General features: G+C 29.3%; 1 protein-coding gene across 3 annotated transcripts in view; it reads right to left on the reverse strand.

Annotated features, from left to right (window-relative positions):
* LOC142321453 (putative phosphatidate phosphatase) overlaps window positions 1–25,288 on the reverse strand; it is an 83,237-nt gene that overhangs the window by 30,336 nt on the left and 27,613 nt on the right. For all 3 annotated transcript variants that reach the window (XM_075359547.1, XM_075359546.1, XM_075359548.1), the window contains exons 3-5: window positions 13,330–13,631; window positions 4,433–4,490; window positions 3,415–3,591 (exon numbers count right to left, since the gene is read on the reverse strand). In XM_075359547.1, the coding sequence (XP_075215662.1) occupies window positions 3,415–3,591; window positions 4,433–4,490; window positions 13,330–13,631 (537 nt within the window). The remainder of the gene's footprint in view (window positions 1–3,414; window positions 3,592–4,432; window positions 4,491–13,329; window positions 13,632–25,288) is intronic.

Consider the following 25,288-nt stretch of genomic DNA (forward strand, 5'->3'; position numbering starts at 1 on the left):
ATCAAAACAAAAAGGAATGTTTTATTCATTTTGCAAATCTCCGATAATAAAAGACACACTTTCTACCTGTTACTTATACCTCACAAACTCAGGACAGTAGGATGATGTAAGTGAAACTGACCTAAAAGAGTAACCAAACATGTTCACCACATCAACTCTTCTCTGTTTGTACATTGTTTGAGATAGCCTGTCCAAAACTAACACCAGGTTGTACAGGATTCCTCATTGTGAGCGATTTTCTGTATTCCTGACAAGCCACAGAAAAGGCTTTTGTTCATTATAAAGGAAGCATTCATGAGGCCTTGCCAAATGTGGAACTTCGCAGTTTATACATTTTTCTTCTTTAGCACATGTGTTATCTTCAATTCATGTATGCCTTCAATGTGCACAAAACTGTTCGACATGCAGTTGTCTTGTAGTAGTTTAATACTGCTAACTTAAACATGATATAACTGTGTGCTAACATTTGGATAAATCATTATATAAGTTAAAAAAAGTAAAAGAAAAACACTATTCTGTTTTAATATAACACATCTGATAAAATATATTCTGAAATGTTTCACATGATACAGGTGATAAAATAAAAATATTTTTATTACAAAGAAAACAATCTTTTCAGTTTACTTTTATTTTATAAAACACAGGTTATATCGATGGGTATTAATTTACAAAAAAAAATTAAATACAATGTAAATAGACAAAAAAAATGTAGGGTAATGTTAACTGAGGGAGTCCATTCAGTCTGTTGTTTTGCTAATTAATAAATATGAAGGTCATGGCAAAAAGTACAGTTTTTGTTTTATAAAAAAAATTATTGTATTTTATATATATATATATATATATATCATAATCTACATTTTTTAAGCTATTTTTCCACATAATCACCTCCAAAGTTCAAGCATTTATCAAATCATGGCACTAGTTTTTGTATGCCATTGTCTGTTGCCAGTACATTAAGCCACTCACAAATAGCTGTCTTGAGTTGCTGTCATAATGACATAGTGGTTCCTGCCAAGAAACTCCCTCAATTTTGTAAACAGGTGGAAATCACTTGGAACAAGATCTGGAGGTATGGTGGATATTCAAAAACAGCCCATCCGAAATCTTTGAAATTCACAAGTTTTTTTTATGGCATGTGGATGTGCATTATCATGAAGCAAACACACTCCATACGTGATGAAGTTTCATCAAATTTTCAAATAAGAATCAGCATTAATTTTGTCACTCCACGAGGTATAAACTCACACAGTATGACTTTGTGACGATCCCAAAATATTTTTGGTTTTGAAAGTATTTGTTTTAATTTGTTTAACCTTGAAGGCGATCAAGAATGATGCCACTTAAGTGACTGATATTTACTCTCTGGTGTTTAGTGTGAGACCCATATTTCATCACCAGTCACTATGTGATCTAGCATTTCATTGAGATTTCTTTGGTACTGCTCTAGGAATGACAGAGCAGCAGACATGTGGTTTTTTGTAATTGTCAACATTTTTGGGACTCATCAGCACAAATTTTATGATAATTTAAGTGAACAGTCACAATTTCATGTAACAGAAATTGTGAACATTCAGGAACTTTATCATTATCACTAAGTTCCTCAAATGTGAAATGTGTCGGTTCTCTTTAAGATGTCTGTTATTATGCTCTTTCAGCTGCTCAGTAATGACAGCAGGGTGTCCTGAGTATTGCTCGTCATGAACAGATGTTCTCCCTGCTGTAAAACTACAACATTTCTTATGTTTCCTTCAATCATAAAACTGTCACCATATATGGCAGTAATTTGATGATGAATTTCCAAATATTCAAACCATTCAATTTGACAAACATTCAAAAAAATGTATGACTAATCATATCTCATAGTCTGTGGGATTTTCAATTTTTTTTTATTCATTATAAACACGTGCAAAATCACTTCAAGTCACAATACAGCTATGAAATTTTGTACAGCGCTAGCAGAACAACTGAGACCATCTGACATTGATCCATTGTTGTGAGTGAAGCTACGTGCCATATGATGCGCAAATAATTTTTACTTTCTGATCATAACAATATTATATTTTATGACCATAACAGTATCCATATTTATATTTTAGCATTGAGAATAAAATTATTTTGCATGAGTAGTATGAACTGAGTAGCACATGGATTTCGAACACTGCAAAACTTCCTTGTAGAAATGATGTAACATATTTTAAGGGAATTAGTTACAATCCCAGGACACAACTGAATGAGCTCCAATATGTTATGACAGATTGGAAAAAATTACGAAAAAAATTCATCAAATCATGACTTTTAAATGTGAAATTTCAAGAATGTAATTGTTAAACAACTCCTTAAAAACTATTTTTATATGGCATACTTATATGACAAAAGCTCTGAAATAAAAAGGAATGACCTAATTTAAGCATTTATTGTCAACTAATGTACATTAATTAATTCCAGCATTTTATTTCAATGTAAAACATTTTATTTCAATGTGTTTTCTTGGCTGTTCTAAGTTATTTAGTTCTGTAATATACAACAAAGGAACACTAAATAACATTCATAATACATTAACTTTTATGTTTCATTAATTTGAAAGTGTATTGTATTCTTTAAGTTTTCAAAATAATTAACTTAACATAACCCTGTACTTCTTGTTTTAAATAAACCTTAAAAAATAAAAATAGTATTATAAAATTACAAGATTTAAAACAGCGAGTGCTTAAACAAGTAAGTACTCATGTGCATACATATTAATGTTCATAGAAACTAAAATTAAAATTACAAATTACTTCATATAATAGAAATTGTGAATAAACAGGAACTTTATCACTAAGTTTATCAAACGTGAAATGCATCATTCTCTTTAAGATGTCTGTCATTATGCTCTTTCAGCTGCTCAATAATTAGAGGAGGGTGTCCTGAGTGTTGCTCTCTGGTGAAGCGGATGAATTAAGTTTTACTTTATCCATTATTCTTAAAGAGATATAAAATAGATAAATAATTTTCAGTGGTACTTTAAATCTGAAGCAAAGTTATAACCAAAACAGATACAGTTCTAGCTTTTGCTGAGTTTAAGAGATTACAAAAGGTTTTGCAAAGAAACACTGATAAATTAGATGCTGTATTCCAATAAAAGGCCTACTCAGTTGCTTAAGGAATGCAGTTACAACTTGATGACTATAATTTAAGAGGTAATATCTCTTGAATTTGGTATGATGTTTTGAATTTTGTGATATCTCAATACTTCAATTATCATTGAAGTATTATAAACAAACATGTACAACATTAAAAATAAATGTCAAGTAATGAAGGATTCAAAGTACAACAAAAATGATTTGCTAGATTAAAAATGTAATGAAGTCACCTATCTATTAGTTCACAACAAAACACTTTAAAATTAAAAGTAAGTAACAAAATTAAACTGACCACAAGAAGAGCAACAATTATTCCCAGAAGAGAACCAGCTAAAACATCACTCCAATGATGTTTGTTGTCTGAAACACGTGATAATGCAGTGCAAAATGCCATAGAAAGAACAGTAAACTGCAATAAAGGCTTAAGTAGTTTCGATCCTCCCCAAGTAAAATTCTTCTGGAGATAAATCTACAAACAGAAATAAAAACTGTACTCAACATATAAGCAGGAAAATTAATTTAAAGATATTTCTACTTGATTTTCCAGGAATTTTTTTAAAGAGAAATAAAATTTTTAAAAATGTGTTTTTAAAATATTCGTTAAATGGGAAGGGAAACAAAAACAAGCAGATGAACTATCGCTAAGTGGATGTTGTTAACTCCAATGGTGTTTGTTGTCTGAAACATGTGATAAAACCACACACAACCACCCATCCACCCACCCCCCACACACACACACACACACACAGAGAGGGAGTATCCTGGCGTAAAATCTTCTGGACCAGCCATAATGATATCATATTCTATCAATTTTTAATTATTTTCCTAGGCAGCATTCCAATTAATTTTTTATAATTTATCAACAGACATTCATAAAAAATTTAAAAAACACTGACAACTGCCTGGCTGATTTAACTTAAAGTTTCGTATTAGTATATTACAACATGATGATATCACCTAAGAACACTCAGAAACACTGTAATAAACTTTTATCACCCGCCACTATTTTAAATAAAATTGCTTTTCAGGTATAACATTGAGATATTTGTTTATATGCACAGGTGATCAAATTTGTAACATTTATGCATAAGAATGAAATGTAAATTGATATAAATTGTTTAAAATAATTTATCAAATTTAATAAAAAAAAAAATCATAAATAAATAATAAAATAAAAATTGTAATGTTAACAATCATGATTTTAATATAAAAATAAGCAAATCCTCATTTAAAAAAAAAACAATGTAATTAAAGAAAGTAGAAACATAACAATAGAAATAAAAATCATAAAAAAAGGCTTTGACACTTACTGCAAGGTAAAACATTGTATAAAATGAGAATGATGAATGGCCTGATGGAAACGATAACCTAGAACAAATGAAAAAAAATTACATTAAAACAACTGTATGAGAATGACATTCTAAATCTACAATTGGGACTAAAGAAAAAATGTTTACCTCAACCAAAACAAAAATGAAAAAAAAAAATACATACTTAAACACTGATTCTTTGCTAGATATTTTCAATTAAATTTTTCCTTTTTTATTTATAATTTACATAGAATTTTATTTTACAGAGCCTATTCATCAATATTACATAGAGATAGAGAAGTTGTTGATCAAGACAGGAAAACTTAATATTAAAGTAAAGGTATACCAAATTTCTTAAAAATGTCATATTTGTTTATGAACATAGCTTAAGCAACATATCATGAAGTTACTTGTACAAAGCGATGCTAGAATTAATGTTCCTGAATTTCAGTAATCCGCTGAACATTAAATGTGGTTTCACCACTGGATTTTCATCTTCTCTCAAAATTATTTTATTTTCTAAGAATCTATTCCCTCTTAGGATCTTCTAGAGTTGTGAATCCGTCACACTGTAAGGATAGGGAATACCAGTTTGTTATTTAATCTAGGGTCCAACCCTTTTTATTAAATAAAAATGATCATTTGGCTAATAAAATGAAATGAGTTTGAGCTGTTATAATTTATAAAAAACTGTTATTAAAAAATAAAATCAAATTATATCATGTGACAAATTTAAGTCTGTATTTTTTTATATTACTTTATCATTAACTAATTTAAATAAAAGTGAAAAAGTCATTTACTTTCTTTGTTATAAGAAATTTTCATTTTTTTGTTAATTTGATATGACAATATTGAAAAAATGTTTAATAAAGAATATTTAGAATATCTAATAAAGAAATTTAGATCTTTAGCATTCCTTATCAAATTCCAGTAGTGATAGGATTTATAAAAAAAAAGAAGATATTTCTATATTCAGTACTAATAAAAAAATTACTTTTTTGTAGTTATCAGTACAAATTAAAACAAAAAAAAATATATATATATATTCTGTTTTAAAAGAAATTTGATCATCCATAAAATCAGACAAAAGTTTATTTTTGTAATATCTATACACAATAGTGTCCCACATACATGTATACGTTTTTGATTTAATATCAGTTGTCTATTCAGGCCACCAATTCTCTTGAAACTTTACAGACATCTTAACGAAGGTTCTAAAAATGTTCTGTGAAAATTTCAACCTTCTAGGATTTATAGAAACAAAATGCAGCTTTTAAATAAAAATGTCAATTTCAAATAAACCACGTTTTTTATTCATTACAAAATAGCTAGGTAAAAAATAATTAAAAACAGATGATACATTATTAAACAGCTGTTTAAATTGAATAAAATATGTTAATAATTAATCATAACCAAGAGTAATTATCTTAACTTTTTAATTATTCAAGTTACTTCCTTGTATGAAGAAAAGCAACTATTGTGATGGAGAAAAATTACGTATCTTGCATAATTCAAAAACGATTAACCGCAGGATGTTGAAATTTTGGATTTAGGACTGTTGTAACATCTAGTTGTACACTTCCCCTTTTGATTGCAACCGACTAAACCAAAAGTGTTTAAAAAAGCGTAAAACCCCCAAAAATTTGGATTTTGGACTTTTTCTTAATTGCAATAATAAGCCCTCATTGAGAGCTTTTCAATGATATATCTCATGTGGTACTTACTTTCGTTGGTTTCTGAATTATGCCAAATAAAATTTTAATTAATGAAATATTTGGATCTCACAAGAGAAGGCACATCAGTTCAAATCAGATTTCATCTCCTTTTTTTTAACTTTTATTTTTAATTTAAATATATTAATTTAATAATTATTAACCCAAGATTACAAAAAAATATTTACAACAGATAATATTTAATAATAATGAAAAAAAAAAATATGAAAAAAAATCAGTAGTTATTAGTGAAATAAAATATTACGCACTTTTAAAAATGTGTATATATAATTTAATAGGCATTATTACATATGTGTATATGTAATAGATTTGGTGAAACATCTGATAATTTAATATTAATTGAAAATTATAATTTAGAAACTTATTTTTGGATTTTCTGGTTTAATTTTTGTTTAATTTTATTTTATTATTCTGGAATGTCTGTTTAATTTTCTATCTGTTAATTTCAGAGTGACTGAAAAATAGGCCCTCACAAGAACAACATATACACTGGGGCATAAATGCCCGATCTTTAATTGCAAATAACTCTTAACTTTTAGTTCATTATTCCTCTGATATTGTTGGACAATATTCTCCTTAAGTCAGAATTGATCATCATTTTGTTTATTTGTTTTTTATTGCCAATCATTTAATCAGTCTTTGATTTGATATAATCCTTCTGATCTTAATTTGTGTACATGTTTTCTAGTTTTCAAATTTTCTCTCTCTTTATACTCATCATCAACTCTTAATCTTTTTATTCTTTCCTTGGTCTTAATATTTTTTTTATATTTATCATCTTCTTTTGATCTTTTTATTCTTGCTTTGGTTTTAACATTTTCTTCCTCTTATTGTTTATCATTTTCTCTTAATTTTTTTATTCTTCACTTGTTCTTAACATTTTTCCCCCTTCATATTCATCTTATTGCCATTTTAAAAAAATATATTTTCTTCATGTTATCTTTCTTTTTCATTTTTGATTATTAACCAAATAATCCAACAATAAAAACTGAATGTTTTACACCATTAGGTCAAAATTAAGATTTGTAACCAGTATACAGTAGTTCACTAAACAGAATAGCCTAATTACTTTTAACTATTTATTTATACGGCATACCAGAAATCTAAAACTTTTGTTAATCAGCAACTGATGAAGATACAAATAATACTGATCTAGTAATACGAGTAATAAAGGAACTTTTACTCTGTCCTAATATTTCATGTAAGATTGTTGAATTAATAACTGTATAAATATTTGATGTTAATAAAAACTAATATTTCAGCAATTGTGTTACTGTCCACTAAAGAATTGGTCAATCGTATCTCACTTTTGAATGAAATAAGTTTAAATGAAGTACAGCAAAAAAAGTGCATATATAATTTAATAGGCGTACAAGGAAGTTATGTGGTGTCTACAGCAGAATTTTTTTAATTATCATCTCTTTTTAATAATTTTTAACGTTTGTTTTATAATGAATTAAAATGCGGTTTATATGAAATTTATGTTTTTATTTTAAAGTTGTCATTTTGTTTCTATAAATCCTAAAGTTGTCATTTTCGCAGAACATTTTTCAAGGTCTGTAAAGTTAACAGTCTGTAAAGACACTTAAGGGGTCTGTAAAGTTTCAAGAGAATCGGTGGGGGAAAAGGATGAGTGAGACTAAATCAAAAGCATATCTCTTTTCTTTGTGGGACACACGGTACATTGTCGTTATGAAAAAACAATGTTTATACAGATGTAAATAAATAGAATAGAGAACATTTATTAATTAATTTTAGTTATAAAAATATAATATAAAAATATTATCCATAAACAATTTAATATTTTATAATGTATTGTACAATAAAGTTTATTTTGTGACATGTTACCTAATTATATATTCTACTGTTACCAAAATTATCTTGGAAATCATAAATACCAAAAACATTTGGTAAGAACTTCTGTTTAAGTATAATCTGTACATTTCTGAAGTAAATGATTTTTTAAAATATTTTCATTTTTGGTTTTTAATATTATGTCTATAATAAATTTATAACAACTAAAATTAGGTTTTTTATTTTGTTAATGAAACTAATATAAGTACCATGTATGTTTACTTCACATTTAAACAGATAATAATTTTAGAATAATTAGATTAAAAAGAAACACATTTTTATTGGTTTATGAAAAATTATTTAACAGGAAATACTATAAGGATTAAACTCAAATTTTTCTGTAACAGAATTGAATTCAATATTTCTGAACCTGAAAATTTTTTATAGCTATTCCTCATGTTAAACTGTATTGTTATTGTAGCTATAGTATGTTTTATTGTTACAGTACCTTGTTAAACATAGAAATCCAAAAATAGAGAAGCAGTTTAACAACCCTTCACCATAAAAATAAACCTCCTTGCTAGCACAGATTGAACAAAAGTATAGTAAGAGCATGTTTTTTAAATATATTTATTTTAATGGGTTACTACTATATTTTTCATCATTTTCTAGTAGATATTTAATTATTTTTGCTTAAAATATTTATTTTCATTGATAACCGATATCGACAAATTATTTCAATTAATATCAAATGCACAACAAAATTTAATTTTTTTCTGGGTTTAAGTAAAGGCTACTTAAAATAAAATTAATAATTTGATTTTCCTTTGTAAAAACTAATCACATATACTGGTAACAGTGATAGTTTCTTTTCATAGATTATTTTAATGATAGAATAAAAATTATTATAAAATAATGAAATGCTCAAAATAAGTACTTAATAATTTATTATAAATGAGTCCTTTTAAATAAAGTTAATAATTATATTTCAACCATTTCTTTCCACATCCACACTTCTTTACTTTTTTTATAACCAAATAACTAGGAAGAATGGCAGATGTGAAATTTTAAATAAAAATTATACAAAAAGTTAGTCATGGAATATAGTCACACAGTGGTTTTATAATTTAGATTTATAAAATAAATATTCCAATAATATAATTTCATGGTGGGATGCAATGTAGTGAAATTTATCATTAATTATTTCAGTTTGTTACTTATACAACAGCAAAATAAAAATTATTGAATAAACTGTAAAAATTAACATGAATTTTGGAACAACGTTAGATAAGAAAATTATTTCATGATTTTGGGGGTCATAAACTTTCATGTAATTGGAAAAAAATGTTGTTTTAAACAATCTGTAACCTTCCTTTGATTGAAATCTCCATGCGTGTAAGTGTAGATAGAATTCTTAAACAATGATTCTGATATTCAGCAGATGGTAATAGCAAAGTTTTTATCCTGTATCAATTATGGAATATTTCCAATCAAAATATTTCACAACAGATAGCTTTCAACATACAACAATATAAAGTGGAAAAAGGTTTTTCTTCATTTCTGAAGAAAAATCTGTTATCACTCCATAACTAATTGAGTAAAACTTGAATAACATACTAATAATGTAAAGAACACTGTAAATAATCATTTTCTGCAAATTGCCTGGAGATGGAAATATATCTGGACAAAGAAAAATTTGTTTAAAAAACTTTAGATCCATTAAACAAATTGAGTTTTGAGATTTTGTAATGAAATACTAATTTAGCTGAGCTGGTAAATAAAATATTAATGTATTGACAAACCATACACATAGCTAATAGAACACAAGCTGGATCTATGTCTAAGATGAATCAATATTTTTCAAACTTTAGGGGGAGTCTACCCTTGATAGAGTAAAAAAAATTATAGAATTTTTTTTGTGCTTTTTATTTTATGGTATGTGCTCTTTTTAACTATGTAATTATTTCTTTCTCCGTTGATCACAAAAATTTAAATAAAATATAAGCCTGTTTCCATAACCCACCGGGTTGGTCTAGTGTGGTTAACGCGTCTTCCCAAATCAGCTGATTTGGAAGTCGAGAGTTACAGCATTCAAGTCCTAGTAAAGCCAGTTATTTTTACACGGACTTGAATACTAGATCGTGGATACCGGTGTTCTTTGGTGGTTGGGTTTCAATTAACCACACATCTCAGGAATGGTCGAACTGAGAATGTACAAGACTACACTTCATTTACACTCATATATATCATCCTCATTCATCCTCTGAAGAATTATCTAAACGGTAGTTACCGGAGGCTAAACAGGAAAAAGAAAGAAAAAGAAGCCTGTTTCCATGGCAATATTTTCTCCGTTTAAAATACAAAATTAAATAGCTTGTATCTCACGAATGAAAAATAATATAAATATGAATATTTCACAATTTTAAATCTCGTTTTTTATTCTACTTAGTTCACATTTCATACTACAGGATAAGCCACTTTGAATTTGATAGGACATTGCTAAAACCATGCGATACAATCGACAGGTGCTATGGTATATTGCAATTTTTAACATCAGTTTTCTGAAAAATTTAATTTTTCTGTTTAGATAAAAATAAAAAAATCATAACTTTAGTTATAATTGTGATAATTGCATGAATTTTTTTTTTAGACTTACAGAAAATATTCATCTAGATGCATATGATAATCCTCTTGTATATATAATTATGAGGGGGTTGAAATTAAAATGGGGATGATTTTTTGTTTAAAAAATTTGTCACAAAAATTCTACAAGATGTATTTTTTTGTATACACAAGGAACTAGACACTTATTTTCTCTTTATTTTGGTATTTTTTCTCAGTTTTTATCTTTAATAACAAATGAGATACATTTATTCTTATTGGGAACTATTTATTCACCCTAACCCCTATTTTAGGGGTTGTAGTGAAGGTAATTATCTGAAAATTTAGAAAAGTACTCTTCACTATACGCTAAATAAACTGACCAAGTATAAAATTCCTATTCCCAGTTCTAAAGAAAAAAATTTTTTGGGTGGTCTCCCCCTTTACAAAATTGAGAAATCCAATTAATTAACCTCAGATTCCTTAATATAAGCCGACCAAATTTTTTTACATGATTCTGTCACAAACCTTTTCCAAAAATTCATCTTATAAGTTATTCATTCATTCAGAACAAATGTAGAAAATAAAATCAAGAAAATAAAAGTAGATGTTCCCAGGAAAACATAGTTTTAAATTATGGTGATGAAACTATAGAAGACTCAATTATAATATCAAACATATTTAATAAACATTATCTAAACTCAACAAAAAAAGTGGGTCGCTAATATAGTTATCAAATGAATGAAAATAAAAGTAATGTAAAATATCAAAATTCTATTTCTGCAACCAGTAATTGATGATGAAATACATAACATTTTTATGGGGCTAAAAAAATAACTGGGTGGTACAGTATACCTGTAAAAGTCATTAAATTTTGTAAATAAAAACTGATAAAGCTCCTTGATAACTTAGTAAATAAATCATCATTATCAATGGGTGAATATCCTGACTGTCTAAAAAAAAGTACCATTAAACCATCTATAAAAAAGGGAATAATAAAGTAGACAATTATCTATCTGTAGCACTGTTTTCGATATTTAATAAAATATTGCAAAAGGCTATCACAAACAGAATTGTCACTTTGTGGAAGTTAATAATATTCTCAGTGAGTCTCAACATGTTTTCAAGAAAGGTCTTTTGACTATAACTGCCATTGCTGATTATAAACATGAAGTAATGACCCAATTAGATAAGAATAATAAATTTTTGGATGTTACGTTAGATTTATCAAAAGCTTTTAATTATGCAAGTCATTATATACTGCTTGAGAAATTATATAATTGTGATATTAGAGGAATTGCCTTTGATTTAATCTTATCCTATTTACAAAACCGATACAATGTACAAAAATACAATATAGAAGGAATAATTCACAAAGTAAATATCAATTAGGATGGGGTGCTGTGAACAAGGTGTTCTGTAGGAATGTATTTTGGGTCTCTTGCTCTATACATTCTGTAAACAAATGACTTGCCAGTGGGCGCAAACATGAAGATTATAACATATTCACATGACTCATCCCTAATATGCTATAATAAAAAATTTTGTGACAGATTTCTTGTAACTTAAATACTGATCTGATTGTAAAATATTTTGAAAATTTAAACTCTAACCTGGCCAAGATTTGTTATTATATTAACTTTAAATTAAAAAACAATCAAAAGCAGCCTGGAATTGAAATTAAAATACATTGTAATATCAATGAAACAGATGAGCACAGATTTTTTGGAATTGTGTCAGACAAAATGTTAGCTTGGGTTAAACATTGATTTTTTATGTAAATAAATAAGTAGAGAATTTATTTACCGAAACAATTAAATAAATTTTACAATACTGAAATTTTTAAAATGATCTATTTTGGATCAGTGTATTCACACATTTAGCATATGGAATCAAGATTTGGGAAGGTGTTGCTGTTAAAAATATTAAAAGATTATTTATTCAACAAAAAAAATCTATAAGGGTAATTTATCATTTAAATTATTTAAAATCAAGTAGAGGAATCTTCTGTGAACAAAAACTATCTGTATTGTATTATTTATATATTTACTAAGTAATTCTGCACATAAAAGATAAAGAGAAATATATAACAATGAAATACTTAAGTTCAATATCAGAAGAAAGAATGACATTCACACGGATCAGTTTGTTCATATATCTATGAGAGATCTATATGTTAGTGGTCTGTTTTCTTTAATCTATTACCTAAAATAAAAGAGTTACAAGGCAGTAAATTTAAAAAGGCCCTAAAAGAATACTTGACATTATATAACATTATGTGGAATAAAACATTATATGGAATTAATGAGTGTTTTGGAGGAGGGCAGTAATTATGATTAAATATCCAGTGTTTTTTCTGATCCTGATTATGAAAGCAAGTCATACAGTAGCTTAATTGAGTGTGTGTGTGTGTGTGTGTGTATTGTACATACTATGAACACTGTTAAAGTATTCTGCAAACATAATACGGTAAACCTTTTTTTTGCTGTAAGCCTAACAATGTCAGACAAAATTATAAGATTTTATTATAGACAGTAAATGTTAAAAATAAATAAAATAAACAACTGAACCATTTTTTTTAAATGTAAAAATTTAAACATTTAAAAATTCTTCTATTAGATTTTTAGATAACCAATGTATGAAAAGTATTATTTTTAAACAGCAGATATATCACAATCACAAGATATAATATTATTCTTTTTTTAATATATACCATTATTATTTATTAATAAATAAAATATGTTATTATATTCTGTAATTAAAAATTACCTGGCTTTCTTCTCCAAAGATGGATCACTACATGTAAAATCTTCTATATAAACACCTTTATATTGTTCTAAATCACACATTTTCACAATATCTGGGTTACAAGCTGCAATAAAGTGCGGTCGTAATCGTCCAATTATGTATTTACCGAAATCAGTTGTAAGTTGTGAGCATGCTGCTCCAAAACCAAACACTCCAATTACACAGTAACATCTCCATAACCAAGGATGAATTCTGTATCCGAATGCAGAATGAACAGTATGGTTTCGTGTACGTCGATAAATAACCAACTCTAACAAAAGCATCTGAAAAATAAATAAATTTACTGTAAACAAGTGTAACAGCTCAAAGAATGGTTTGAAAGTTGCCTAGTTGGATTCCAAAACGGTCAACTATCATAAACAAAGCCTACACCTACATTCAACTAAATCTATATTATAAAAATTTAGTCTACATTATCATTTAAACAAAGCCTATATTCAACTATGCTACTATCATAAACAAAGCCTGCACTACTTATGTTCGAACATGTGTCAACACGTATTAGACCATAGGTTTTGATATAACCTTTTTTCTTTTCTCTCCAAGGTATTGCTGCATAATATATGTAAATAGTTGGAAAAACATTTTTTGTAGAAAAATAATCATGCATTCACAGCTTGTTGACTAATGAGTTAATCAGCCAAGAAAATACAATTTAAAAAGAACAAAAAAAAAAAAAATTTTTTTACGTGAAAAAAAATTAGATTTTAAATCTCATAAATTATTAAAAAAAAGTATGTGTTATGGACTTGTAACTATTACAATTAATGCATTTTGTTTTGTTTATATTAATACATGGGTTTTTGTATGGGCTCTTAGAAGCCGTTGAAACTTTCCAATAATTGTTTTTTTATTCCCAATTTCAGTTTTCATTATCGATTTCATTTTACATTTTTTTGGATTCCTCTTACCCATTGGTTCTTGGTTTTCTTAACTTTTAAAAATCCTTTTGGCTAATCTCATGAATATTCTAATCATATTCTCATGAATATTCTAATTATATCTTCATAAAAAACGATTCTTCTCTTTCTAATTTGTCTGAAAATTTCTAAGTTTTGATAAATTTATACCGAGTAATCTACCAATTCATTGAATCTAGACTATACAACCTCCAGGTTTTTGAGACCTGATTTGGGTGCTCCATCAAAAATTAGGGATGGGATGTCTTTTGGGAAATTTCAATTGAAATATTAGGAGGCTCTCCAGAGGGGTTGAAGTTTTGAAAAATATGCCCATCTGAACTGGTAGATTACTCCATCACTAATCTACTTGATTCATTGGATTTCATTTTATTTTGCCCATTTTATTATATTTCTTTCAACATTCTAACAAAATAGAACTATTTGTAACAGCTGATTAGCAATGATGCTAATCAATTACTGAAGAGGAGGGTTACATTAGATGATAAGATTTCTATTTAAAATATTTAAGATTTTCTATTTTGTGCCATAAGCATACGTTTGTAACAGATCCGATGTGAGACACCATAAATACCACATATGCTAGGGAAAATATATAAGTTTACTGACAACATGCTAATATGAGAAATGAATAGCATTACAAAATATAATTAATGATCACTTAAAATTAGGAAAAAAATACATTTTCATTTACAACTTTATACTTATAATATATATTCAAATTACGGTTCAAACAAAATAGTTTCACTATTTACCAACAGAGAGTAACAGCAGAAGAATAGACACTGTTTTTGTTAAATGATCTCTGTCAATGTACTCACCACTGAAGGTAAAATAAGAACCAGTATATACAAAAAAAATTAATTTTATAAATAGTCTGCAGTACTTACAGACAATTCGTTAATTATTTATCAGAAATATATAATAGTTAGCTGACTAAGATATAACTGAAATTCAGCTTTATAAGTGAAACTTTTCTCCATTCAATACAGAGACTGGATGTAGTAAACATTATTATTCTTAAATAAAACATTGATGACTAAATGTCACACGCAGTCTCTGTCCTTTAAATCTGTCTTAGTTACTCAAAGACTGGGGTAGGCAATCTAAAGTAACATTTTAAAGTACTACTTTTTATATTTTGTAAAACACTGTGTATGTACTGCAGTGTGAGTTTATTGTCTTAACTCAGTAGGAAAAAAATTCAAGATTTTACCCAATAATAATAATTCTTTTCTGATAGATTATACCTGACAATAATTTGATACAACTTAAAATTCTGTTATTAATAAAAGAGTTTAAAAAATTTGTTATATGTTCAAGGATTACAAAAACATATTTACACAGTTAAAAATAAATGCACAAGCTGTGAGTACAGAGATTTATTTCTTTAAATAAACCTTTTAGTAAAATGATATAAATATATATATGTATACTCATTTTTTTAAAACAACTGTGTTCTTAACAAACTGATTTTTGTAAATGAATATTCAACAATCTTGATATTTTTATTTGTCTAGTTCATTAAAGTCAAAAAAATTTTAATGTTGGCTTTATTTCCTTCGTAATCTAACTAGCACACAATACACGAACAGGAACTGTTAACTTCAGTTAATAACAAATGGTAATTCAACAATTGTCAATACTAACAAATCCAACTCCCCTTAATATTACATAAGAGCAGTGGCATGACATAACAAAAAGGCAATGTGTTAAAGGAAGGAGGTAACATAATTAATAGAATATATATATATACAAAAAAGAGAGAGAGAGAGAGAGAGAAAGACAAAAACTGAAAAATACACAAAATAGTTCTGTAAAAGTTAAGACAATGGAAGTGCTAATTTTAAGTATCACATGTTGTTTATTAGATGATTTACAACAAAAATGTATCAAGAGATACATTTCTTTTTTTTTATTTCATACAATACAGAATTTACTTAAAAAAAATAAAAAGTATTTGAGAAAGATTTAACAAATTTCAGATCTAAATCTAGCAGAATGAAAGCAGAACTACAGCCAAACGCTATTTATGTTACGCCATGTAACATAAAGTACTTAAGTAACAGTAGCACAAAATTATCATAATTATATTTTGAATTTCTATCTTATCGTTTTTAGATAACAGATATATTTTTTATGTATGTATTTTTTAATTAGAATTAAAAACAAGTTTTTTTTATACAAACTTCATTTTTATATCTTTTATGTAATTGTAATAATAAAAAAAAAAAAACTAATAATTATGACTGACGGATAATGGATGATGATGATAATAATCCCCAATCCAGAACACACAATCTACATTCTACAACCAGGCCACAGCTGATGTACAGCTGTACATCAGTAAGACATAAAGTTGGCTAATGGGGCTCCGAGTATTTTCAGACATGTGATCATTCTTCTTCTTTCTTTTTCCTGCTTAGCCTCTGGTAATTACCTTTCAGATAATAATTCAGAGGATTAATGAGGATGATGTGCATGAGTGTAAATGAAGTGTAGTCTTGTACAGTCTCAGTTCGACTGTTCCTGAGATGTGTGGTTAATTGAAACCCAACCACCAAAGAACACCGGTATTCACGATCTAGTATTCAAATCCGTGTAAAAATAACTTACTTTACTAGGACTTGAATGCTGGAACTCTCGACTTGCCAAATCAGCTGATTTGGGAAGACACATTCACCACTAGACCAACTCGGTAGGTTATGTGATCATTCTTGATAATAATGATCCCAACCTGATTTCCAACTTCAGGTAACTATATGACTGTATTCTTTGGTCACCTGCAGATCATGTTTATTACAAAACAATTTTGGATATGGACTTACACCAGCTTTAGAACTGGTGATGTGGTGGCCAGATTTGATGTGAAAGTAGGTCTCTACAAATGCTCCCTGTACAAATGCTTGCCTAAACCATGAAGTTATTACACAGCAAGAGGGTGCGTCAACACTTGGTGTTTCAGAAGAACTTCGAACCTAATGTTATTACACTGTGCTTAGATACCTGGGTCCCTCCAGGGTATAAGGGCAACCGGTCTTGGGGAGTTGCTTGTTAGTTTGTTTCTCTGTTTCTTTTTTTTTGCTTTGTCATCGTGTTGCATATGCTGATGAATTAGTTTTAGTTTAAGTTTTAAGAGTTGCTTTTTTGTCCCACGTATTACTCAGACTACCTGTTGGTCACGGAAGAATCGCGGGATCAATTGTACTGATTATTTGCAATGGCTATTGCACTGGAGATTTCAATGACTGGAAAAGTTGACATTACTTATTTAATCGGCTTTTATGCCCTTGTCAAGAGAAGTTTCTCATAGGGTATAAGCTTTAACTAGTTTTAGGGATTATTGTTTTCACTGTCATTTGTAGCTGTTTTATACTGGCTGCTTGTGTGTGTCCTTCTTGTCACTCAGCCAAGATGTTATTGGTAAGTGCTACTGTCAGCCAACACCTGGTATGACAGAAGAATGGGACTTACCGATACAACACTGGGTTTTGTAAACTCTTAAGGATAAATAGTTTAGGGAGTTCCGTTCTCTTTTTTGCCACTGTTGCCCATGTGGATGTTTTTGATTTAGCTTTAAGGTTTTTCGGTCTTGTTTCAACTTACATCATGATGTACTGCGGAGCACGACTACACAGCAGTACCTGCAGCATCAGCAATGCCTATTGCTGGGAGATCTCAGACTGATGTTAAAGGAAAATCGTGTTATATTAATGAGTGTTTAAATTATTAATCATGTTTAAATAATGTCATGTGAGGGGCTCCCGGTAGCGGCACTGTCAGTTACTGTTGCCGGTGTGCCAAAGGACAAGGACACTGGAAAAAAAAAAAAAAAAAAGAGGGGGCGAATCGTGGTTGCCGTGTAGGGCCGGAAAGGCAGCTCGGATGCAGAGGTCACTCTGGCTCCTGCATATGCAAGAATGCGGGTTGTCAGGGTGCTCCGATGATGCATTCGGGACCCTCATGTGTGAGAAGGGGGACGCGGCAGTTTGCCGGCTACGCGCAAAGAGTAGTCGGCAACCTAGTGTAGGGCCAGGAAGGGTAGCCTTTCAGTGGAGGGATGTAGTGGTCGTCCAGAAGGGGGGCTACTGCATCTTGATGAAACTGTGAGGACCCCGATGGGAAGCCAAAAATGGCGAGACAGGGGGGCAGTCGACTCCCACGACACCCTGACATTCCTGCGCATAGCCTAACGGCAGAGGCCGGGGATGTTGGGGGTGTTTAAAAAAGGATAAAAAAAAAAAAATGCTCCCTGTAATGGCAAGCATGCCGTAAGGTGCCCATGTATCAGTGCATGGGAGCCTGAAAGCTTTGGTTTGTAGGTGCTTAGAGCCAGTGCAGACTGCACATCTGCTCTCTACCAGGATATTTGGTGGTTCCGACAGAGTATTACATTGAACCTCCAAGGTTAATAGCAGGTTAAAGCTTTCATACTGCAACCTATGCGTTAGTTTAAATCTCAATGTTCTGATCACACTGCACTCAGATGGGATGGACAACACATTTACATGTATAATGAAGCAAGTCATGAAGGTGAGCTATGCAGAGATCCTCCAGTTTGTGCCAACTGTAAAGGGTAACACAACTACTGTTCTAGAAACTGTCCAGTTTACAAAATAGAAACTGCGATTCAGGAGGTAAAAACCCTGAAAAGTCAGCCATCTGAAGCAAGAAAATCATTAGCAGTTGAACACTTCAACCTACATCGATTATCACACAAGCAAAAGCTACCCCTTTTTTGCCAAAGGTTAATGCAGAATAGCTACAATCCTTGCAATTATGATTTGATAAAATCATCGATAATAGGATGAAATTTCTCACAAAAAGAACCTGTAAGATGTGCCATGATGCAGACCACCAGTGGATGTTGTCCTAAGCATGTTACTAAAACATCTTACAAGGCCTTCAATCAGTCATAGGATGAAGGAAGGTGGGGCAAGGATACAGAAGAAGTCTGAACTCAGTGCAATGCAGGTCCAGTTAAGATAGAGAAGACCCTGGAGAGAGGGGGAGAGATTGTACAATGTGTAGCTTCAGAGCCTCCAAAAGCACAGAGGACTCCAACACAGAAGGCGAACAATTCAGCCACCCCAAAGATTTCAGCAGAGAGGGCATCCAGTCTAGATTTCAATGTAAATTCTCTGGTCTACTTGAGCCAGAGTTATCTGGTACTGACAATAGGGAATTCACTCCATCAGCATTGTAGTACTGGAGGTAGAAGATTCCATCTCCGAGATTCCAGATACTCTATCTTTAGAAGTGTAGGCTTTCAGGAAGATGGAGTTCTGGGTTTAAACCCAGAACCTTCTAGATGATAGCCAAAAATGCTACTCAAATGTTTTAATATGTTTAAAAGTCAAACCAGGTTAATGTGGCCATTACATCAATTGATATGGCTATCCTGATTATGAAGTGTGATTAACTTGGTTCACAGCTTAATTACCAGCACAATATCATCAGAAAGTTATGATATTTTATGTAAAAAGATAAATTGTAATAACTGCATTTTAAAATATTTAAATCTAAGCTGCATGTCTACTTTTATTATTATTAATACATCTACATAAAAGATATTGAAAATTTTATAAAAATGAAGTTTGTATAAAAGAAATCTGTTTTTAAAATTAATTTAAAAAATGTGATATCTTTATCTGAAATAATAGGATTGAAATTCACAATGTAAATATAATAATTTTTTTTTGTACTGATACTTAATAATGTAAAATGCATATCATAATCACACCTAATATAAGTTTTAGAATTTTTCTACACAAGTGAAGGAGCTATGCCAAAAAATAAGTATATAAGAATCTAAAACTAAAAGTTCAATGATCAGAAGACATATAGTAATTAGTACAGATAAATTTAAAAACAAAAACCTAGTAAAAGAAATACAAAAAACTAACCAATAATGCCTACAAAAATATTTCTACCTGTATTTATAAAAAAATTGAATTAAAGATTATAAAGTATTTTTTCAGTCCAACTTGCACAAACTAATTTTATTTTATAAAGAAAGGGAGGAAGTTTCCATCATTTCATAAGTTTGGCATTTATTTTTTAATTATTTTTTTGTTATATTTAAAAGAATTGTTAGCTATTTTTTTATATTTACATAAACAGTTTATCTATAACAGGAAATTACAGGATTATTAAAGATAGAGGAGAAAGACTTCAAAGCAGTAAAAACAAATTGAAAAGAACACGGTTCCTTAGAAAAACGTGAAAAAGGGATATTACAAGAGATGAAAGCACAATTCAACAAATTATTGAAGAGGAATGAGACTGAAGATATCTCACTACAAACAATTAACTTGGCTATAGTTGACAGAGCAGGAAATTATCTGAAGAAATTGAAACTGCAGTAAAGAAAATGAAGAATGTGACAGCAAATTGGTATGGGAATGTCTAGAAAGGAAATCCCAAAATCTGTGATCAGCGAGATTAAAATTTTGTATAGAAATACACAAAATTGTGTACAAATTAGAAAAAAAGAGATTAAAACTATTTGTAACAAGCATGGACTGCAATAAGGAAGTAATATTGTCATCGGTACCATTAAATTTAGTTTAGTGATGGATGAACACATAAAAAAATGATTAAAGTGTATAGAAATGACCTAAATTTAGGTCATGGTGTTGGTTCATTGGTGATGGTGTTTTCCTGCAAGGAAATTCAGAAGATGGAAATACAATGAAGGTTAAATAATGCATTCAAATCTTTTAAACTTAACATAAACACAGTGAAAACTGTTGTCATGATAGTAAACAAGAATAAATGACAGACATACATATTAAATTAGATTGTAACAAAGTAGAAGTAGTGAAAGAATTCAAATATCTGGGAATCTCAGTGTTGTTCTGAGTATAATTTCTAGTGACAAATAAAGAAGTAGTTAGTAGAATAAAAAATAAGCCGAATTATACAATTAGATAAGAAACACTAAGGGAAAATTGGGTGTCCTTAAAAGCAAACTCAACTATATCTAAATTGTATTTCACCACAATAATTGGTTACAGTTTGGAAAGTGAAGTAATCTCAATGTGGCTGATATTACAAGAGAATAGAGAAAACAAATGAAAAATTAAAACCAATTTACAAAATATATACTTAAATGGTTTGGTCACATAAAAAGAATGCAAACTTCCAAGATTTTGATTGGAGAAAAACACTGAAGAAAAAGCCCAGTAGGCAAAGCAACTATGGAAAAGATAGCTTAAATAAATCAAAACAGTTACTGAGGAATGTAAATGTAGTTGGGATGCTGTGATCAACAAAACCACACCTAGACTAACAGCAGAAGACTATATTGAGTTACCTCCAGTTTACTCTAATAGGAGATTGATGAATTCCATTGTGTCTACTGATGGCGGCTGTGTAATAATTAAAAATGTGCATCTAGCTGCAGATTTTTATTTATTTTAGCAAACAATACAGTTTTTAAGCATTTTCTGTTCACTGATGTATTACATATCTACTTTACTTCACATCTAGTGAATTTTTACAGCTGTTGCTGTATTTCTTCACCCAATCTATTTCAGATGATAATGAACATCTTTAATTTTAAATTGTTGATGCGTATGGCCTCATTAACTTTATCCTACAATATCCAATATTTTATTTTATCAATATTTATCCAATATAGACCTAGGGCAACCTCTGGAATTTTTTGTGTTGGACCCATGTCAAAATTTTTTATTATTTTTTATTTGACTTACATCTGAACCAAACTAACTAATACTGCTGCATCTACTATATCTGCAACTGCTCTCATGCCTTGCCACATCAGATCATCATAGTGTATCATTCTATACACTATTATAAAATCTGTCCTTTGAAATATTTGGTGGTCCTTTAAAACTGTTTGCAATAGTCAACAGTTTTGATTCATTATATGCACTTATATCCCAGACTTCATACCTGGGTAAGAAGTCTGGGATATAAGTGCATCTAATAATCTGGGATATATGACATCTAATTAGATGTTGTCTGGACAACATCTAATTCTCAACCATTTCTTTAAATATTCTTCTTTGTTCCTTAGTGACTTTTTAATCCCAGCAATTGCTGTTGGTCTACATTATGACTCTATTGCAATGTTACTAAGCTCTAAATAAACATTCTACACTTATTCACCCTGGTATTCACGTTCTCATAACTCCTCTCATTCTAATACTCATCTAATTAAAAAAATAAATAAATAAAAAAAATATTCATCTAATTTAAAAAAGAAAAAAACATTAGTTTCTGCTTTTTAAAAATAATCAGCACCAACATTCAAAAATCCTTTCAACCATTTTCCAGGTTCCTGCAACTTTTTTAGGGAATAATTTTTTACTAAATATGAAAAGTAAAGATATATTTACAACCAAAATTAAATGATTAGGGTCTCAAGCAAGATAGGAGACTTAATGCCTGATTATTCCACAACATCTAGATAATTTCAAAGAGTAACATTCCAGAAATTGAAGAGTGAAAACTTGAAAGTGCCAGAAGCCAAACCCATGCCTAATAAGGTTTTTTCTTACAGATCACAAGTTAAATGCACTGATCCAGTTTTACTGTATGCTGTTGGAGTATTCATTAATGGTTAATTACTACAGAAGAATAGGCCATTCTGTACACAAGAAAACTTTGATTTAAAAAAAATTTCATCTACAAATTTTCTGTTCCACTCATTAAAGAACTACCTTAGTTTTATTTCATACTGAGAAGATGGAAGTTGGAGATATACGTGTGATAGGAATAAGAGTACAAAAACTGGATGAATGAAAGTATAGTTTATGAAGAGAGGAGGAGCCTCTTTGCTGGCAAAGAGTTCCTTTGGTGGATTAAACATAGTGAAAAACATTAAATGATGCAGACAATCTGATTTATTTCTGTTACTAATATAGACAAGAAAATATGATTCTATTATCACAAGAATCATTATAGTATGCACAGACACAAGACAATTTAAAAAAAATAAAGTAGTTATACTTCAGACTACACTGATCCAAAAGAAAATTATACTACAATAAAATTCAGTTTAAAAATAAAAAAAAATAATGAGATAATTAACATTTTTATCTGTATACTAAAGAAACCAATTATTTAAAAAGTAAGTGTCAGTATGGAAAAAAATATTTCTGAATAAAAATATATAACTGAGGAGTTCTTGGTAAAAAAATAATTGGCTGATGTAATTACTTAGCCTACGATGGGAAAATGGTGTTGCTAAAAAATCTGGTTCCAGTTTGCTAATTACTGCAGATGCAGTAATCATCAAAATCCAAATGTCATGAAAGAATGTGAAGAATATTTGGTGATATACATGAGAACATAAAGAATAAAATATTATATTCAAAAGCTTTATTCATGAATATAAATTTCATTATAAATATCAGTTCTATCTTTGCTTTAGACTCAAGATTTCAAAGTATATTATGACCAAGCTACTGTAACAAATTTGTTCTGAATAATTCTTCACATATTGTGCAGGTGGATAAAAAAAGAATAGTTTGCTCCCTGATAGAAAAAAATGATTTGGGATCTAAAATAAAAACTATGTGGGTCACAAAGAGGAATATATCCACCTTAACAGGTGCAGAAAAGAAACAAAGAAAGAAAAAATTCTCTCATTATATTGGCTTAATCTCTCCCAAAAAAAAAACTTATTCATCATGCTGCAAAAAATATCGGAATATAAAACAGAGGCAAATGTTGGATTAAGTACTTTGAAAGCTTGTTAATACACCTACTAATGCTGTTAATGCCTACTTCAGTTACATCAAGCCAACCTAATATACGTTAGAAAATAATAATAAAAGTCATTGATAAAATTCAGATATGTATTCAAGTGAACAATAAAAGTAATTTATTTAAAAAGAAAATATTCTAATTTTGAATGACTTGAAGTAATATCAGTTAAGGTGGTTTACAAATATAGTACTGTATGCCTAATGTAATGCAGCTGACAATATCAAATTACATAGAGTAATATATAAGTGTACTACACCCTACTAGACAAACATCAACTGATTCAATTTATACATAGAGCAATATGCCCATATTGCATTACTTCTTCAAATATCTTCCATTTATGATCCATGGATAAAGCAGAGGAAACTCTAGTGATTGCTTGCAGCTTGTATGCATTTATCAAATAGAAGGAAAAAAAGGGGAAAAAGATTCCTGGATATCTAAACAATTAAATGATTTTCCATTATATTATGGTTTCAGTATATAGAAATTCTAAATCTATTATTACTGGTACTGGAGGAAATGGAAAATTAAGTTATGAAACATTTTGTGGATGTAAAAATTTTATCAAATGCAAGAGAAAGGGATTCTCCATATATACCTCTGCTGCAGCCAACAATTATTTTGAATCGTTTTGTTATAGTACAAATGAGGTTTTCCCCCTTAAGCTGTACTTACTGCACCATATCTAAAAAAATCAGAAATTATCATCCAACATCAGAAAAGGCTATTGGTTAACTTGTACAAAGATCTAAAATATTGTTTCAGATGTCTTTAAATTAAGCCATAATATGTTTGCTGGTTATGATCATAAATTTTTTTGCAAAGACAAATATGAATTCTCTAGGATTTGACAACTTTGTCATTATAATTTACTTCTATCCAAAGCATTGGAGCACGAGTTAATTTTGAGGACATACAGGTGTACAGTCATTCCAGCCGCGGTGTAATACGTTGGTTGTGGTTACAGCATATGCTAAGTGATTGCCGGATAAAGAAACTATGAATAATTTACACTTCCTTTATTTACTTTTAAGCTCAGCTGGTTCATTATTAAAAAATAAGAAATAAGAAAATGACAGGATATGTTTACATCAAGAGTATGAAGAAAACACGTGAATTTGAACATACTACCCGTCAAAAAAGAGGTTCTTTTCTTATAATAACATGGGAATATCATATTAGGTACATAAATGTTATAGTAATATAAATATAAGTATAAATATCATCAATATTATTCAATAATACAAGATAAAACA

This window comes from Lycorma delicatula, chromosome 3 (genome assembly GCF_047948215.1).
Source record: "Lycorma delicatula isolate Av1 chromosome 3, ASM4794821v1, whole genome shotgun sequence".
Taxonomy (NCBI): Eukaryota; Metazoa; Arthropoda; class Insecta; order Hemiptera; family Fulgoridae; genus Lycorma; species Lycorma delicatula.